This window comes from Battus philenor, unplaced genomic scaffold, assembly GCF_028537555.1.
Source record: "Battus philenor isolate CCGP_79_NKW_IND1 unplaced genomic scaffold, ilBatPhil1.0.hap1 SCAF_10, whole genome shotgun sequence".
In the NCBI taxonomy this organism is placed as follows: domain Eukaryota; kingdom Metazoa; phylum Arthropoda; class Insecta; order Lepidoptera; family Papilionidae; genus Battus; species Battus philenor.
The window spans coordinates 1,295,849-1,316,193 of record NW_027181662.1 but is presented as its reverse complement, the minus strand read 5'-3'; the positions used below and the strand labels follow the sequence as shown (position 1 = coordinate 1,316,193).

The window sequence follows — 20,345 nt, the reverse complement described above, 5'->3', positions numbered from 1 at the left end:
TCACAATGTTAGTTACCGTACTCCTCCGAAACGGCTTGACCGAATTTTTACCAAATTTTATATGCGTATTCAGTAGGTCTGAGAATCGGCTACTATCTATTTTCCATACCCCTAAGTGATAAGGGTTGTTCACCTTTAAATTTTTTTTGTTTTTATATTTTTATGATACAGCATATAAAAATACATACAACCCTAAATTTTGGCCCCTCTACGATCAACTCTTATTTTTAATTGTTAAGTAAAAACTTAAGTAAGAAAAGGACCAATATTCAACACAGAGTCAAGTCAAGACTCTGTGTTTGTCACTAATCGGTGTAACATAACTCCTGAAGATGCCCCGTGGAGGGGTGAAACGCGTGTTGAGTGATTTGGCGGTGGCGGTTGTGTGATTCGCATTGTTTGCCGCATGCGCATTTATCAGCGGGCAGGCGGGCGGTGCATTTCATTGCACGACTACGACTGCATGTGCGGAAGTGGCTAAATATTGGTCCTTTTCTTACTTAGGATGGACTTCCGCGAGGTAACGCCTGATTCCATTAAATAAGTAAAAACTTCATTTTTTTGCAATACGTTTGCGGGATCAGATAGTTCATTTATATTATTAGGGGAACCGGAAAGTAATGTCGCTTTCTTAAGTTTAATTCATACGACTACATTTTTAACAAGTTTTCACTTCTAATCAACAATATATTCACCTTAGTTATCAACAACCTTTTGCCATCTAGTATACAAATCAATGCCGGGGCGGTAACAAATCAATCGGTTTTTCTGTAAAATATGTCGACAGAAACGACAGTACTTACCGATCTCCCTAATACTTTAACATACGGTGTTAAGATTCTGGAGTACAGAAGACATAATCCAGAGGATTAGCAAGTTGAACTGGGCAATTAGCAGGCTGTATAATGCACGGGACATGTATATACCTATCGGAACTTTAAGGTTGTGTTGATGTCCATTTAAGTGGACAAACGGTCCTTTTTAAAATTGTCCAAAGACACTGGACGTAATCCAATTACAACCAGCCTTATTGGGCAGGCTTTACGTCCAACTATGGACTTTCGCTGAAAATGTGACATTATTGATTTTTGACTTTATTTTGCATAAAATTTTTGCAACAATTTGGTCGTATTTAACCCTTAAATGCATAATGATGCAAATCTGCAACATACCAATTAAACGATATAAGTAGAAGTAAATGCATAGTGTTGTATAGCTGCAACATAAGATTAACTACTATTCATTAAGATAAACTAATATTCTTTTGAATGATCCAAAATGTTAATTTATCAATCAAAAAAAAATTAGGATTCTTGTTGTTTTATTTCGCTCTGTCTGTCTCTCTTTCTCTCTCTCTAACATTTTTTTCTTTAATGCTTAAAGAATTAGTCATTGTCCTTATTATTTAAAAAGCTTTTGTAAATAGGTGTCATAGCTTAATTCAGCATTCAGCTCCTAAGGTTTTACACTTATAATCATACATCCTGTATATTCTAATTGTATAGCTAGCGACGTGTCGGTGGGTTTGGGAGGTGGTTGCTCCCACGAGTGCCGATCTTCAAGGTCCAGCGAGCGGGCCAGCAGCTCCTCCCGAAGCAGCACGGCGACATCACAGCGGCATAAGCCACCACCAGCTACCGCCACAATGCACTCAACCTTGGACATCAAGGAAGCTGTTAGAGGTCTGTACCATTTCTATCTTCTTGTACTATTTTTGGGTACTCTCGTACCCCCTAAGACAAGGACATTTTTTATTTGAAATATTTTCTTTTAGTTTGTGTTTTCTTATCCCTTCCGTTTTTCGAAATATCTATCACTCTTCTTTCACTCTCTTAGCATTTATTTACATTCCATTCGCACCTTGTCTCTCTTCACATTTTAAGTTTTTAACTGAAGTTTTTACAATTTTGTTTCTTTTTTGGACTATCACAGTTCTGTGATATTATTTTTATATTTTCGTTAATATTAATCTTATTCTACTGGTCATTTCGGCGAATCTCTCAAAAAGCAGGGCACGAGAGATGTACTTCGCGCTTTTTACCTTAAAAGCCTTTTGGGACAGGCTATACTCGAAATCAGCTCCGTAGGAACTGTGTTGTGACAAATATATAACTTTATATGCAGGTGAATGCATGGTTCGTGCACTCGACGAAGAGAGGTCGCGAAGCAACGCCAGAACCCACAGCGAGGGTCGGAGTCACGCACACCACCAGCCCCATCAGCCCACAGAGCACCAGGACCCTAACCAACCAACCAGCGCCAGCCTCGGACATACGAGGTAATGACACCAACATCATCACTGAAGCAGAAAGTATTATTGTATGTATATCAAATTTAATTAAAATTACAGTCGAATTGGGTCAGGTTAGAATAGGCTCTGATCACCAAATTTGATATACATACAATAATACTTTCTGCATGATGTCATGATCATATTGTGAGGTATCTGAAAGAATTGCTCATAGAGAAGGTCGCAGATATCGCAAGACCAGTGATCATTATTGTCATTTTTGAGGGAGGCCCTGTGCCTAGCAGTGGGCGTCTATCGGCTCATATGATAACGTGGATTATTGTTTTGCAGAAAATCTGCAGGTGGTCGAGCGCGAAGGCGGTCCGCCGGGGATTCCCCCACTCCGGGGCCGGCGCTGCGGACGCGTTCTTCATCAGGTCACCAGCTCACCGACATTGAGATACTGGAGCAGGTCACCGTGCTAAACCTTGACACCGGTACCTATCACTGCATCTAGATGTTTCTGATCCTTGAGTAAAAACTGGGAAGTTCAATCTGATTGTAGATTGTATCAGCTTGATCTCTTTTGCCATTCTGAAGCCGTATTCGAGTATTCAATACATGAATCTTTAGTTCCTTACGCAAATATTAATAATATGTATGAGACAATTTCTCTCGACTATGTAGGTATATGCTTAAAAATAAAAACACTAATGTATTGTTCTTAAAATAGAGTAACGACATTTTAAATTATTTAAATTGTGGATTTCTTTTAAAACTTAACCCTCCTACAATTTTTTTCACATTGACGTTAAAAAAAATCCACTGCTTTACCATCCTTTAGGTGTATACTGCAATCTAGAAAATTATGACGATACATGGTGTGTTCGTATGCGTGTCTGTCTGTCTCTTTCTCTGTATGTGTGCTCTTCTCTCTCCATCTCTATGAGGGTTTGTGTGGGGGGGGGGTACGCATGTGTGTGTGTGAGGATTGTCACTGCTCATAAACATGTTTCTAGAAGATTGGCAGCAGCTTTTGCGTACCATAATAACAATCTGATCGAAAACATGTCAAGCGTGGCGATTATAGTCCCCCCCCCCCCCCCTATATACCTTTATTGAAGACCTGTGCCTTTTTTAGTGGCCCCCACTATTGGGACCTCTCATTCCCCTATCTTTGGGAAGGACAGGGTCGTTTTTATTTTTTCTTATTATTTTTTTTTTCACTGTCATTTTCATTTACATTCTCTACTATCATTCTTCACATAATCAATCGTTCCATTCTTTCTTTCTACAGTTCATTCTATCTTTCTATTTCGTTGTAATTCTCATTTGTACATCGCCTTCTTGTTTCTATTTTTCAATTTTGTTTACATTGTTTTACATTTTTATTAACAGTTTTATACTTACTCTATTACACTGTTTTCTGTCTTTCACTTGTTTATTTTTGTAACATGTTTAACTATTACTTTACAAAAACTGATAAACGATTCCCTGCTTTTGGCATCTTATACCATAGAGGCAATGTGTTCCTCATTTATTTTTACGCTTAACTGGCATTCGGAGTCGATCCGGAGTCCTCCGAATGCGGGATAGTGGGCTACCAGGTGGACCACGGTCTGGTCCACGCCCGATTCACAGAAGCACGAGGGGGGGTCCTCCTTGAGCTTAATCCGCTGAAGGTACTCGGGAAATCCCCCGTGCCCCGTGAAGAGCTGAAGAAGAAGAGCCTTAACCTTCTAACTGCCAAGCTATTTTGGCCATGACTTCCCCAGGTGCCAAATGGAAATATCAAGTGTAGGCTTTCCTTATGTGAAAATTTGGGATCTTTACATTCTATGAATGAATATAACACATAATGAATGTCATTATGTACTGATACCGCCGGCGACCTTCATGTCAGTTAAAGGCAACAGAGTACTCGGTGTGCCATGAGGTCGCCGGCGGGTCACGTTTTTGTAACACAGAAAACACGATAGGTTTTCAAAGCCAGCTTTGAAATATGAATAAATTTTAAAATCAATACAAAGAAAGGTTTCTATATACATATTCTAATGTAAATTTTATATAAAAAGTGAGGCCGCCCGCGGTCTCATTGGCACCCGTGGTAACCGCTTCTAAAACATGCTGCAAATCGTATACCATCCCGTGATCCAGTTGCTAGGTGTCTAATGAAGCTAATAATTACCGGAGGGTCGGAAAAAAATAATATTCCTTAGATGTGCAGATGAAAAATTGTGAGGTAGCCGGCGGCCCTCACGGCACCTATTGTTGGGTATCGTGAGGTAGCCGGCGGTCCTCATGGCACTTAAAAGGTTAAAAGCATAAACAAAGACAGGAGATATTCTAATTGTTTTTGTTTTAAAATATTCCGCAGGCGAACGCATGCCCCTCAGCGTGGCAGAGCACAAGCTGCCACAATGCATTAACCCGCTGTCGCTTCACATCATGAGGCTCACCTCGGAGTACATTGGACGCACAGGCGACGACGAGAACACGAGGTAACGCGGACCATAGATTATCTGTGCACAATGTCTATGGCTAGCACAGATAAAATATTGCACGTTTAAATAACAATTGAGACGCATGCGGGGGTAATCTAATAATGTATATAATGGCATGTGTGCAAATAATACGCTAGTTTTTTTTAGATTTCGAATGCCATGTAGGTTTTTATTACTACCCACGTAATTTCTAGAAACATTAAAATTGTCACAATTAAAATCAGTTTATAGCTATAGCTCGTGTTGTATATTTAAGATTAAATTTAACTAACTAAATTTAACTTTAAAGTTGCGAATGAATTTAGTGACCACAACAAAGATGCGTTTGAGTTTGTCGTGAGCCCTTCATAGATCAGGCTGCGTTTGGAACCTTGGTTTTAAAAGTTGTATTTTAAATTTACAATTTAATACAAGATACTTTGATGCTTCATGTATTGTTATACAGTTGAATTAGATGAACACTTGAGAAAGGTATAAATGTTGACAACAACGAGTGGGGTAGGTGTGGCTTGGGTAGCCCCGCCTACCTGGACTGATATGTCAAGGTCATGGAAAGTCGCTGAAGGGGGTAGCGCAATACCGGCCATCGTAACTATCTTTGAGGCGATGGCTTGATGACTGGTGAATGGTTCTAAATTCAAATTATTTGTAACCCACAGACTTCATAGAGTTAGCAAAAGTTTTACAATAGGAACGTAATGTTCAATAAATACAATTAAAAAACTTTTAAGTTAAACGGTTTTTTGATACCCATATTGAGGGGGTTAAGAAAAAAAACGTTATCCGCCATTTTGTATCGGCGGCCATCTTAGATTTATAATGTTATTGATTTTATTATTTTGTATTGTCGTCTAAATTAAATGTGTGTACCAAATTTCGGATCAATCTGACAACGGGATGGTGCTTAAATTTCAATTTCTAATTTTGACCCAAATAAACAAATTCCGTACGGGTCGAACTAAATAAAACCGTTTAAAAAGCTTCCATTTCTTATATTTAATTTTTAAGATAAAAAAGGTTTTTATGTTAAATACTATATGGGTTCACTCTGCGTATACCAAGCTATTAAAATATTTTTTTATGTAATTTAAATAATTAAAATAAAATGACACACGGATCGGTAGATTCGGTTTGAATTCGATAGATATAATCTGTGGTATGTTGAATTTTTGCAGCCCACAGATAAAGCCAAAAAGTATATGGAAGAAAGGTTTCTCAATGAGCCTGCAGAGTTCAGCTTACCTGCTGAAGCGATCACCTTCTGCCCCAATACAACCCGTCAACTCTCTGCTCAGTATTGACACTAGGTCAAAAATTTTTTTGTAACTACCCACATTTTAATATATCGATGTCGTGTTTTATTTGCTTTGCTGTGTTTATATTAGTATAGAGTAGTAAAAAGGTAGTAAAAAATATTTTACAATAAAATAACTACACCAGTACCTCGATTTGCGTCGTTTCGTTTTGCGTTTTTTTCGAAGTTACATCGCTGCTTAATTTTCACTGTGCGTCGTTAGATTTTCGAGGTTGCGTTGTTTTGGGTTCGAGTCTTTAATTTTTTTTTAATTTTCTTTATTTTATAAAACATGGCAACACTTTTGTTTCTAATTGCGCCATGCCATCAAAACTCGGGGATTCCTTTTCTAACTAAAACATTTTTATTTTCATTTTGTTTTGCTAACATAGTGTGTTGTAATGTAGTGGGTTGTGCTTTTTTTTTTAAAGAGAATTATAAATTTATATAAATTTTAACGTGTTGTTTCTGGTTACAAAAAAGGTATATATTTTTCCAATTTATTTATGGGCAGAATTATATTATTTTTGTTTTTTGAATGTTTACTTTGTTCAATTTTCTTTTCAAGAAGTAGTATTTTCGTGACCCTGAAACCTATCTTCGATCTTTACATGGTTTACTATAGAAAATCCTAATTCACTTTGCGGCGTTTCAATTTGCGTCGTGTTTTTTTGGAACGTAACCACGACACAAAGTGAGGTATTGGTGTATTTGTATATAACAGGGGTGGTCAAACTGGCGCTGTTTGAACGATTATTTTTGGCTTCGATTGATTGTCGAATCATTTCAATATTTAAATTTATTTAACTTTTATCCAATGCTAGCTTCTGGGAAATCGAAACAAATTACTGATGTGAATAATAATTATTATTATTCCACCATAAAATTAGCAAAAACCAAACGCGGATTATAATTAACTAACCGGCGTCTTAAGTATTATTAGGAGTGCTGTCATATACGTGTGCATATATATAACTTAAATACACATATTTCGTACTTTTGTCATAGTTTCAATAAATATAATTTTTGTAAAAAAATTCTATTGCGTGTTTTAAATGCGTGTTCAATTGCGGCTCGCACTATTTAAAAGCTTGGCCACCCCTGGTATATAGCTTTTACGAATGTGTAATATATTATATATTAACAGAAATATTAATTATTTTTATATGTACCGCAATAGACAGGTGAATAGTTGCAGGTGTATAACGTTTGTGTGAATGTGAAACTCATTTGCTTTATTTTGCATTTAGATTTGCCCTTGACGGCCTACCAACAAAAAGGCAGTTACTCCTAATGCCCGCGGTTATTACGTCATCGCGCGTTCGATATTTGAAATTGGAAACTTGCTTATAACAGATAAAATAACGAAAAAAAACTACGGATTCAAATAAATTTTAAAAAAATTTTAATGTAGCAATAAGTATTTGCAATCGCATTCCTATAAGGATTATTTGCATTATTATCTTTAAAAGAAATCGGACAGGTCAGTCGGGCGTGAATTAACCCCGGTGGAGGGTTGATGTTGTATAGAAGTAAATGATTTCAGAAATATTAAATAAAGTAATGATAATATTGCAAGAAGAAGCTTTTTCATTATTTGAATTACTGTGTTGTGCTTCTAATTAAAAAAGTAATGGAAAAATGGAATGATAAAGATAGTTTTGATACCCTAAACATAAACTGATAAAAAAAAATCAAAAATCTTACCTTGGAATATATATATATAATATAATATAAATATATATATCCCTGCAGACTTTGTTCTGCCTTGTATGTTTATTGTCGTGACACATTGCAAAGAAAAAATATATTTCACAGGGATGAAATAAATGATGCATTAAAACTTTATGGCGGGCTAATAAGCATTATATACAATCATCCTGCATATAAAGATGGATATTTATATCAAATAGAAATGTTTAAATATTATTGTAAAGATGCGATGAGAATATATCGGATTATTAAAAGGTTCCAACTGGAAAAAACTCATGCGTGGATTTTACATTTCAAAATTTTTAATATATGGATCTTTTGTATGTCATCGTCTGATTTAAAAAGCTTTAGATCATCATTTCTAATCACCTTTTATATATTGTTTGTTCAAAAACTACATCGGAATGTGATATGTCAATAACTATAATACAAAATCTGCAGGCACAGGTAAATGATAATTAATTTTAACATTGCTTTAAAATCATACCGTGTTTATTATTTTTGAAAAAAAAAAATTTCTAGTGTACCATAATTAATAAAAAATCTTTTACACCTATACCCAATCACCCTGTATATCATATTTAACAATATGTATACTTTAGCCTTTATAATGGTATAATTTTTTGATTTATATTTGAGTATACGCTTTGAGCATATAGTATGCGATATTTACGTAACATATACAATATTTTGAATTAAGGCTTTTAAACAACTTATACAGTACAGTAATATTGGTAAATGTTGTCAATTATTCAATTACAATAGAAAAATGTAAATAGATGTTAGTTATTGTATGAAAGGTAAGAAAAACTTGTATATTTGTGATTAATGTTTTTATATACTAGCTAACGCTCCCTCCTTTCCCCCTTCTTTTTTGACTTACGCTGCCTTGGAGTAATTTTCTTAAAATCCATTCATGGTCATTTTTATCCTGAACTAACTTAACACACCTCCTGATAAGGGATCCCCTTTCAGATGGATTCTTATAAAATATGTTTGTAGCCGACCTCATTTCGGCGAATGATTTTATCTCCTTTTCATCCGGTAGACGCTTATTTCAAGATTGTTTGCGATGCCAACATCCAGCACTTCCTCAACCTTGACTGTCATGACTCCACCCAGTGGAGATGGTCTGCCCACGCCGCGTCTACCGGTCTACCTCAAGAACCTTTCGGCTCCCAAAGGCCTTTGCACGAGCGATGTGACTTATCCACTGCCAATTCAGACGAGATTTTCTTGTCTCATTTCTGATTCCATTTGTGAATGAATTATTCCTATTTAGACCCAAATTTCTTCTCTCTATTATATGTACTTTATATGTATAGTTGTGAATATATCGGGCCGCAAAATTTAAAATAGCGGGCCACGAATTGGTCGGCACTGGTTTCGTTGAATGTATATATAAAGTGATGTATTTATTATATTTTCAGAGAAACCGACGAGGAGAGTGAAAGCGTGTGCGTGGGAGGAGTGGAAGACGAGAGGCAGGAGGTCAAGAGGGAGTCCACTGACCGACAGTCTACCGCTATACGGAGGAAAACTGAGAAGTATATATATATCTTATATGTTTACACGATGTCAACATACAAGGACAGATGGGTTACACTGGACACTGGTCACTTCCAATTTGCCTCGTGGTCTACCAGTGGAAGTTTTAGACTGAAATGTAGAGTTGATTAAATTAATACATATTACTAGGAAAAAGTATTTTTTTAAACTGCACTTTTATAATAATAAATTAAAACTCTTATAATAATAAACAAAAGAGCACAATGGGCAGTCTTATCATACGAGGCAATCTCTTACAGACAACCATAGTATGTAAAAGAAAGAAGTATAGATAATGGGTAGTCAACGTGTACAAAATATACATACATATAGCATATATACTTGTAATAAATTAGGTACAATACGTCTTATAATTTTAATACAATAATAAATAAAAATTTATTTGGATCACACTTGCATTAGAAAGAAAGAAAAAGAAATCAATTAACAGATAAATAAGCATAGGTCTAGTAAATAATTGTTAATCATTTTCTTAAAAATAAGTATATCATTTTGAAATTTAAAATGTTCACACCGTTTGTTATTGGTTCAGAGCGCTGATGAACGATTTAGTGAAGTGCCACTCGCACGACAACATTAACAGGCGGTTGACGAGCGCGGCCAACTCGAGGTGACGCCCCGCACATCACTAACCGCTTTTGACAGTTGCGTTTGACAGCTCCGTTTGACAGTTGCGTTTGGCGCCAAAGGGCAATGTGCCCAGCCTTTATATGCGTTGCATTTTGCGCATAATGAATCGCTTTAATATTAAAATATATATTTTTTTACCTTTTTGTACGTTGTTGTTGATTTTTAAATATATTTTTTTTATTATTAATCGCAATGTATCCACCGGAGCGTTTCGCCCTCTAGTGGACAGTGTGCTTAACAGCTGAAGCAGTGTTTAAAACTTTAAATTCGTTTTATAAATGTTCACCTCTTTCATTCCATTGTGTGGTTTTATTTTTAGCTAAAGTTTTGAGTTTGATTTTCATGTATTCGAGTTTTATTAACCGTTTGTATTGTTTTCAATTTGTCTTTGACACAGGTTAAATGAATATGGTAGTATGGCGGTCGAGTTTGAAAGATGGCGATAACTTCAGATCAAATTATTCCATGGGCATTGTTCTATTAACCATACCAACTTAGTCTGTATGCATAAGATGGAGTAGAATGGTTCAAGTGGCGACCACAAGGCGCTGCATGGAAAGCTCACTAGGTAGATCAACATAGTCAAGGTTGAGAAAGATCGCTGGGTGCGGTGGTAGTGCAAGACCAGTGAATATGGTGATCTTTGGGTCAGACCTATGCCTTGCGTTGGGTGTTCATCGACCGACATTATAAAAATGGTAACTGAACATCATTTCCTGTCAATGTCACAGATATGACAGTTTTGTTCATAGAATATATTTGTTGGGCAACAATTTTATGCTTTATAATCTCCATTCTTCTCCCACATCTATACTTTGATTTAACACAAATGTATAAGGCTTCAATTCAATCATTAACACATAAACGTTATTTCATATGTCACTCGCGCGTCATTATAATTTAACCTGTCACTAATGTCAAATTTGACATTTCTCCCGAATCTTCCACAAATGTCGTGTTTATTTGTCATGAATGTCAAATCTGACATTTCTCTCGAATCTTCCACAAACGTCGTGTTTATTTCTCATGTCAAATTTGACATTTCTCACGAATCTTCCACAAACCTCGTGTTTATTTGTCATGAATGTCAAATTTGACGTTTCCGTTGGTTCTACCACGAGTGTCAAACTGACATTACTAACGAACCAGCCACAAACATTGTCACACTAGTCTCATTCGACTTATGTCAATTTTAACATTTCCATCGGTTAGTATCCATCTACGAGATAGATTAAGAATGTCAAATTTGAGATCTGTCCCGTAAATGTCATGTATGTATGTCAAAATTGACATACGTCAAATTGGACGTCTGGGCCGAATTAGTGATGAATGTCAAATGTGACATCTGCCTCAGCGTATCACGAGGGTCAAGTGCCAAGTAACGTCTGCAGGTTGAAGAGGTTCTTCGGCAGCACGGTGAAGAAGACGGTGGACGCGGCGAAGTCACTCGCGCAGGAGGTCTCCCACGCGCGCCACAAGGAGGACGTGGCGGACATAGCTGATGACGTCAGAGGCGAGCACAACATCAAGCTGAAAGCCTCCAACTCGCACAAGGGGCCGTACGACTTCGATGGATGCGTGCGGCATGTCCAGGTGACCTTTAGAAATTGTAATACAGGCAATCACTGTCTCTCTCTCTCCCTCTCTCTCTCTCTCTCCCTCTCTCTCCCCCTCTCCCTCTCATACACACACTATTTTCTTTTCCATCTTCAATCCAAGTATCCTTTTGATGTATTTGCCTCGATAGATTTACGTGTGACCGCAATCTTTATTTTCATAAACTTTCTCTATCGCTATCTCTTTTTTCTAAATAATATCGCGATTCGTCTTTGTGATTTTATTGATGTTTGTATAGTCCTTCGACCCCCCTGTCACCTTCCTCTTTACGACATTCTTGCTGGTCAGTAATTGTTAAGTTTTCATCTATGTATATATATTATAGTAGGTTTAATAGCCTAGTTACATGCTGTTATATTACCAAAGGTAAAAAAGTTGGTTGTGATTTAACAGATGGCCGCTGAAGCCTTAAGGTTTTATAGTGGACACAACGACGTAAGACTGAGTATGACGTCACAAAGTAGACAAACAAACTTACTGAGGTCAACAAAATCTTGTGCAATCCATGTAGCAGGCCTTTGTCCAGTTGTGGGCGCCCCAAAGCTGATATGACAATGTTGATTTAAATTGTAACGTAGTAGGTCACACCGGCGTAGGTCGAAGGATATTTCGTCTGAGCTGACAATGGGACTAAACATCGCTTGTGCAACTGACTGCCGTTAGGTACGAAAGGTTCTCGAGTAGGAGAACATGAACCGATAGATGCGGCGTGGGCAGGCCTTCACTAGATGGTCGCTGGATTCGGGTAACGCAAGACCGGCCATTGTGATGATCTTTTTTTTATTTATATTCCTTTTTATTATGACCCATTTACATGATGACTTGAAGGCGATATATTCTGATGGTGGAGGTTTAGACCCCTACCCCCCGCCACTACTGGTTTACTGTGTAACATAGGACTCCCCTGTGATGGTCTTTGGGGGAGGTCTGTGCATTGCAGTGGGAGTCTGTCAATTGAAATCATTATTTTAGCTGTCAGACATTTACTTCTGGACATAGGCCTAAAGATTTCGATAAAGAAGCAAAATTCATACGGTCGGTTTAGAATATTAAGGCTCCAGTAGCCATCTATTTTTGCCATTGTTACTTCAACTCGCCAATCCGCTGCACACTTTCGATTGTTGCCGGTTCACATGATGATGAGTGACGATGCGTGTTTTGTGTTTGTTGCAGGAGATGGGCGCGGGGCACACGGGCGCGGTGTGGTGCTGCAAGATGAGCGTGTGCGGGCGACTGCTGGCCACCGCCGGACAGGACCGCCTGCTGAGAGTCTGGGTCACTCGCGACGCCTACCACATGTTCCAGGTGACAAACACTAAAGCACTCGGCGCTGACACGTGGATACATACACACGTATACCGATACTGACACATAATACATACACACATATAGATATACGGACATATGAATACATACACACGTATACCGATACTGACACATGAATACATACAGACGTATACCTACAGTGACACATACATATTACACACTTCTTTAAAGCTCTTACACAGTACATCTATTCACCAGTGGTACATAGACAACCTTTAAGTCGTTGGATTCAGCCGTTTTCAACTATTCATGTTAGAAATATATGGAAGAGGCCTATGTCGAGCAGTATACGTCCTCCGGCTAAGATGATGACGATGAACCTTCTCTGTCTTATTCTTTTATCGTCCTTATATATTTTACGCTAAATTTGAACTGTCAATTTTTCTCAACAGGACATGCGAACGAAATACAACGCTGAAAAAAAGTCTTCCCCAACTCCCTCACAAGAGTCCTTGTCTCTATCAGCTCCGCCGCCAAGCCCCGAAGCACCTCTTGGTCCATCTGCCCCCTTTTGTCCAAAACCTTTCTGCGTGTATTCTGGCCACGCGTCGGATCTTCTAGACGTGTCGTGGTCAAAGAACTACTTTCTTCTCTCCTCTTCCATGGATAAAACTGTCCGCCTGTGGCATATCTCCCGTGGTGAATGTCTATGCTGCTTCCAGCATATAGACTTCGTGACAGCCATCGTCTTCCATCCAAGAGACGATAGGTACTTTCTCTCAGGCAGCCTGGACGGCAAGCTACGGTTGTGGAACATTCCAGATAAGAAGGTAATTGATTACATGGCTCATTATAATGTATATATCAAGTATTGTTAAATTGTTCAGATACATGGCTATTAAATGAAGGCGTATATCAAAGTTGAGTAGCTGTTTATTGTGGTGGCTGACCATGAGCAGGTAGATACGGCTTGGGTGTGTACCACCTGCTAGATGGACAGACGACATAGTCACCGGTAGTCGTTAATTTTCTGGGCATACAATAAATGAGATGAAAATACCTTCCAGGTAGCAGTCTGGAATGAAGTAGACGGTAAAACCAAGCTGATCACCGCCGCCAATTTCTGCCAGAACGGTAAGTTCGCAGTCGTTGGCACATACGACGGTCGCTGCATCTTCTACACCACCGACCAGCTGAAGTACCACACTCAGATCGACGTCCGGTCTACGCGTGGTAAGAACTCCACCGGACGAAAGATCAGCGGCATCGAACCCATGCCCAACGACGACAAGATCCTGGTAACATCGAACGACAGCCGCATCCGACTCTACGACCTCAGGGATCTAAACCTCTCTTGCAAATACAAGGGTTATGTTAACATCTCTAGTCAGATCAAAGCTTCATTCTCCCATGATGGAAAATACATCGTCAGCGGCTCGGAGAACCAGTGCATCTATATATGGAAGACTTACCATGATTACTCAAAGTTCAGCTCGGTGAGGAGGGATAGGAACGACTTCTGGGAGGGTATAAAAGCGCATAATGCGGTGGTGACTTGTGCCGTGTTCGCTCCGAACCCTGATCACATGATACGGATGATCGCTGAGAGGGAAGCTGAGGCCAACATGGCGGATAAGAGTCCAGAGGAGAGGGAGGAAGCGGTAAGTTTTATATTTTACACTTGTATGAATCCTCGGGTGACATCGTTCGTGAATATTAAATATAACTAAAATAACCAAATAGCCTTGGGGTCTGGTAAAGCGGTCCATTGCGACTAAATTTCAGATAAACGTCTTAGCAGCAAGATCTAATGTGTTTTTCAGGTTGTGAGATTTCTTTTGTTATGTCTACAATAAGACTTAAATTATTTTTTTAGCTTATATAGTCTGTAGAGATATTGCTATCATTGCTATTTATAGTCCTGCATTATCTATACTGGGGCAGAGGGTGTTCACAAAGGAGTCTTTGTAATGTATTTCCAATTTAAATTCATTTGGCATCGCTTTATCTGTTGTTCAGTCGAGTACTCGTGGCGCTTCACCTGATGATCTTCGTTCTAAGGCTTATTTAACCGTTTGACTGCACTACAAGAACTGTAAGACATGTTTCGACATGATTTTTCCAAAAAAAAAAAAACACTTTCATTTAGACTAAATATCAATCATTTTTATCCTACGATGGTTTCAAGCAGTGATGTGATGAAAAATAAATTGTGATACATTGCGGGTGTAACATCATCACACGTCTAGAAGCAACAAAGACACTAAAACTCCAGCGCAGAAATCCTGCGTAGCAATCAAACGGTTAAAAGAATAATACTTAAACCTTTCCACTCCAAGTCTGTTATGTAGCATCGATAACATTTAATTGAATTATAGTATCTTGCGATTCTAGAATATGTTTCATTCATTCGTGATTCAAACATTTTAGTAACAAAAATCTTTCCCGTTTTAAAATTTTCCGCAAAAATAAGTATTACACCATGTCGAGTATCACTCGACAGTGGAGCTTGTGGAACAAAATCAGTGTCGAGTGACACTCGACATTGGAGTGGAAAGGGTTAAATGTAGCCAAAATAACGACCTCTCAGAAAGTGACAAAAGGGTTAACGTACAAAAAAAAATGGCAATGAACCGATGTGGGAACCAATTTGTTACTCAGCAGAAGGGAGCCGATGGCGGCATGGTGTCATCGTCCCAGACCGGCCACGTGCTTGTCAGCGCTGACTTCAACGGCTGCATCAAAGTGTTTGTCCACAAGGCGAAACCCAAACACAGCTCGCTGCCGGCATCTGCGCTCGCGTAACACCAACCGCACTTGGCTTTGTCACTCTGCCAACAGTTATTCGGGTGTAACAAACGGTTGTAACATCCGGTTATTCTGGATTGTAACATGACACTGTAACATCCGGTTGTTATTCTAAAGTGTAACAATGTTGTAGCTGTAGTGGCGCGGGATATTATAACATCCAGTTGTTATTCTAAATTGTAACATCCGGTTGTTATTATAAAGTGTAACATATTATAATATCAAGTTGTACACAGGATGTAACATTCAGTTGTTATTCTAAAGTGTAACATTATATTGTAACATCCCGTTGTCATTATTAACGTTACGTAGTAAAATCTGCTTGTTTTTATAAATTGTAATGTGATGTAACATCCGGATGTTATGCAAGTGTCACAGGATTGTTGCGTTCGAATATAATCCTAGTGTTCATACCTAACAAAGCCAAGCTCAAATGGATTTCAACATTTAATCTCAAGTAAAACCAGTGGAACAGATGTTAATAGTGTTAAATATTTGCTTTATTATACAACTAAATTAAAAAGTAGCCGTTACGTTCGCAATTGTTGAATACAAGTTGCACCTTTAGTTTTTAGTGCTATAATGTTACAGGTTATAATAACCAGTTTAGTAATATCGAATCAAAATTCTAACACAGTAATATTACAAGAAATATTTGTGTGACAAAATCTCGAAACGTAGAATTCTTATCACGTGTAACAAACGAATGATTAAATCTATATGTTTGTAGTGGATACTAGCACAAATATTGACTTCTCTTTCTATGAATTCACAATATACAAGTGAGAAGACAATAAAATCAGTATAAATGAATGTATAAATGAATAAGGAAATTAGTTTTAGACGAAATATTAACACGTTCCATGCCACGGAAATTTTTTGAAGATTTTCCAGTTAGGGGCGTATACGACTCACACTATAAAAATTAAAAAAGTCGTTTAAGACATTGTTTTACACTTTTTCAATACTGCAAAGCTATAATTAGCGAGAATAAGTTAAATAAATTTTAATATGCATTACGTACGCGCATGCGTCATGTGAAGTTATCTATATTCGAGCCAACAATTCATTTGTTTAAGAATCCTTTGTTTTTTCAACGAGAACTGCAAATGGCCTGAACGGAAAGTGCAGCCGGGGTCGTATACGCCCTGGCATGGAGTGTGTTAAAATTACTCCTTGGCCTTCCTCTCCTTCCCTTTTTATTTCCCTCTCTTTTTGACTTCTTCCACCTCTTTCCCGACTTTTCTCTCTGTCACTCTTTCAGAAATGACAATATGGTTGATTATTATACAAAATTGCAATAATAAGGAAAACATAATTGTTGGTACCGTAGAATTTTATGTTTCCTTCAGCAGGAACAAATTGACACTCCTCAACGCGATTGATCAATGTTTCGCAACTCTGTCTTTTTTTTACTCGTGGGAAAATGATGGTCTCCTTGAACGCCTTTTTTTAAACTACGGAAACAATTTCGCATGCTACCGCAGTTACGGCGGTGATCCAGTTCCTTGACTCCTTACTTGCGGCGGATCACCCTGACTCCTCCGCCAAGGCCATTCTAAGGCGGTTGGAGAAAGGCGCGGTGTAACACCCTCCGACGTCCAGGCCTTCGACTGCGGATGGAGAGTTGAGATGTTCTTTCTCTCCCTCTCTCTCTGCAGCCTTCTTCTGCGACATCATTATTTCGCAGAATGTTATACAAACGCTCCATGACTGCTCATTCTGTACCAAAGCCCGGTGACGAGAGGTCATTCCCCAAAGTATCGGCGAGTTCTCGGTGCAGGCTTCCCAAGCTGTACACTCCTCAAGCGTGTGCTGAGTTGTATCCTCTTCGATACCACAAAGGTGGCATATCGTCGAATGTTCCCTGCCTATGTGACACAGGTACTTGCCAAAGCATCCATGCCCTGAAAGCACCTGCACCATTCGAAATGTTAGAGTACCGTACCGCTTGTTCGTCCAGACCTCTAGGACAAATAGCTTTGATTGTGCTGATCCCTGCTCTTGGGCTGCTCAATCGTTCCTTCCACCGTCTTGTAGCAACTGTCGATTGAAGCACCTCTGCGGTTCTAATTTCCCCGGCGAGGTTTGATCGCAGGCCCGTACTTCCAAGCGGCGTTGATATATCCAGGCTTTTAGTCTGGCCTCAAGATCCCATGGTAGAGATCACGCCAATGCATATGCTGTTTCATAAGAGATGGTGCGGTAGCCCTTTATCCCACCAATAGTCAATTCCCTTTGAGGTTGTCTGAGAAGGATGGAGCAATTGGTCCGCATAGGAGCTCCATACAGAGTCATTAACCGCAACACACTTTGATACAGGCGACTTGCTACTGGATTCCTGAGATTAGGCATTAGTCGCTTAAAAGCAGCGGCCATTCCCATACGCCGGGGAACTAGACGCGTAAAATGTTCGCGGAATTTCCATCAGCTGTCAAGAGTTAGTCCGAGGTACTACATATTAGACCCGATCACAATTCAGGTATCACATATGCCTCTGTAGGAATCACGTGGCGGCGCCTTTCGCGGCTCCGTGTAAACAGATGACCTCTGTCTTATTCAACGCCAATGTGTGTATGCCTATCTACAATCTGCGTCACCGAAACTGTGACAAGACAAGCAGCTTCCTTTTATTTGATCCCCGGAGTTGTAATTAAGGTATCGTCTGTATAGCAGACAATGTTCGCCCCTGATGGAACATTACATTTCAGAACCCATTCGTAGCCGATGTTCCACAGGACAGGACCCAATTCTTTGTGCCTGCTTCAAATATCTTGAATCTCGTCCTCTAAGAACCTTTTTTACATTAATGCAAATTTTAGTTGCGTGGCTTTTTAGAAAAACTGTGATCCTATACCAGTTGATTCAAGAACTCTTGTGTGAAATTCATTTTTCTGAACTGAGTGAATAGCCTGCTTGTTGCTGCAACATTTTGGATTCAGGTACTTACCTGCTGCGCTCTTACACACTTGTGATAAGAGTGTTTTATGTTAAAACCTGATACAAATACGCATTACGTTCACAATGTCATTATAAGTTGTAATGGCAAATATAGGTCATAACTTCTTGGTTGACGAATATAGTCGACGCTCGGATATGTGTATGGTTTTTTGGTTGATAAACCTCGTACCGAGGTGGTTAAGTTTTACCGGAACGTTATATTGCTTATATTGCTTTCCAATTTGAATAGTGTTGAGCTCTCTCCTTTGAAAGTTATTTCACTCAGTATTCTCAGATCTTCGAGGTACGTTCCCTACATTGCATGGAATACTACTTTGGCTGTTTTAAAAAAAATCTGCACCAGCAGACTCAATTTTCCATTTCCATTGATTTTCTATAAGCCTAATATATGTTTCCCTGAGAAACTCGCGAACTGTATCGCAATAGAAGTAGTGGAAAGTATATCTATTGTGTAGATCTAGCTGTAGTATCTAGGAGGATATTACCCTACTCCTCTGAAATCCCGGCCACTAATCCTGGTGTCCTTGTTTCTTTTAAACGGTACAATTTCTTGCGGCATTGGTAGCATCTGTATGCTATTTAAGAGTGCATTAGACTACTTATCGCTTCTGTCAAAGGTACGAACCATGTACTACCCCTGTTCTTCTTTCCGGTGCTAGATTTATGCCTTGTAGTAACGGGATATGATTATTAAACCATACAGTTAACGATTTTTGCGACATCGGTAACATTTTGAGGCTGTTTATTAGTGCATTAGATAACTTTGTGTTTCATTTGTCCTCTATTACTAATAATATTGCTTGTCAAAGATCTGAAACTTCGTACTGCCCCTGTCCTTCTTTCTGGTGCTAGAGTAATAGATTCCAACTGGTCGCTGGACGCTGCGTGGGGTTTCGCGTATGCACGCTCCGGGCAATGCTAGCCCCCCGTTACATCCTCCCCCCGGCGACTCTGAAGCCTATATTTCTATAATTCTATATTCGAAAAACGCATCGGTGTGAACCAAGATGAAAATACTTATTGCGTTATCGAAAACGAGTTTAATGACGTGTTTCTTTTTTCTTTCCACGTGTTTCTTTTTCCCACGTGCTTCTACCTTGTGCCTCCGTTTTGTTTCCACAGAGGCGCTTTTCACGTTGACATATTCCTATATTATTCAGGGCAGATCTGTCCATGGGCATTCGACAAGTTAATTTACAATTTCCATAAATTTTCTATAAGCCTGTTATATAATTGCCTGAGAAACTCCAATACTCTGCCACAGCTCTGACCACACGTATCGAAATAGAAGTAGTGGAAAGTATATATTTTGTGTAGATCTAGCTGTTGTCTTTATGATATTTTTTATATCACCTGATTCCTTTGAAATCCCAGCCACTGATATCTTTGCGTCTTTTAAATAGTTTATGATTTCCTTCGACTTTGGTAGCATCTGTATGCTATTTAAGAGTGCATTAGATTACTTATCGCTTGTGGCAAAGGTACGAAATACGTACCACCGTTGTTCTTCTTTCCGGTGCTAGAGTAATGCCTTGTACTAACGGGATATGATTATTAAACCATACACCCGGAATCTAATCCTTATACGAAAGTTCTCTTTTCCCACCTATCTCTTACTTCCTCCTCTCTATCCTTCTTCCTCCTTCCACATTACTCATAAATGTTGGTAGGATTCCTCCTAGGGTTGGAGTCTTGGTGGTGATAACAACACGGTCTGAAGTACAAGTGTGTATATTCATTTTGGCTTGGCCCG

The 20,345-nt window shown here is 38.8% G+C and overlaps 2 protein-coding genes across 6 annotated transcripts in view; one reads left to right on the top strand and one right to left on the bottom strand.

Annotated features, from left to right (window-relative positions):
* The window catches only part of LOC137922490 (WD repeat-containing protein 44), a 40,068-nt gene extending 22,328 nt beyond the window's left edge, over positions 1-17,740 (top strand). For 2 of the 5 annotated variants that reach the window (XM_068765545.1, XM_068765513.1), the window contains 11 exons: positions 1,506-1,682; positions 2,125-2,278; positions 2,582-2,727; positions 4,608-4,731; positions 9,172-9,288; positions 9,843-9,920; positions 11,332-11,533; positions 12,731-12,862; positions 13,276-13,653; positions 13,891-14,484; positions 15,485-17,740. In XM_068765545.1, coding sequence (XP_068621646.1) covers positions 1,506-1,682; positions 2,125-2,278; positions 2,582-2,727; positions 4,608-4,731; positions 9,172-9,288; positions 9,843-9,920; positions 11,332-11,533; positions 12,731-12,862; positions 13,276-13,653; positions 13,891-14,484; positions 15,485-15,628 — 2,246 coding nt within the window. In that variant the 3' untranslated portion in view covers positions 15,629-17,740. The remainder of the gene's footprint in view (positions 1-1,505; positions 1,683-2,124; positions 2,279-2,581; positions 2,728-4,607; positions 4,732-9,171; positions 9,289-9,842; positions 9,921-11,331; positions 11,534-12,730; positions 12,863-13,275; positions 13,654-13,890; positions 14,485-15,484) is intronic. The other 3 variants (XM_068765522.1, XM_068765539.1, XM_068765531.1) reach the window with 3 other exon arrangements.
* Positions 17,162-17,557, bottom strand: LOC137926464 (uncharacterized). Its single transcript, XM_068770063.1, has one exon. The coding sequence runs from the start codon at positions 17,555-17,557 to the stop codon at positions 17,162-17,164; it is 396 nt and encodes a 131-aa protein (XP_068626164.1).
* Positions 17,741-20,345: the final 2,605 nt, after the last annotated feature.

Bases quoted from the DNA above. Each gene is read 5' to 3' on its own strand.
- LOC137926464 (XM_068770063.1), bottom strand. From the start codon at position 17,557: ATGGTGCAGGTGCTTTCAGGGCATGGATGCTTTGGCAAGTACCTGTGT.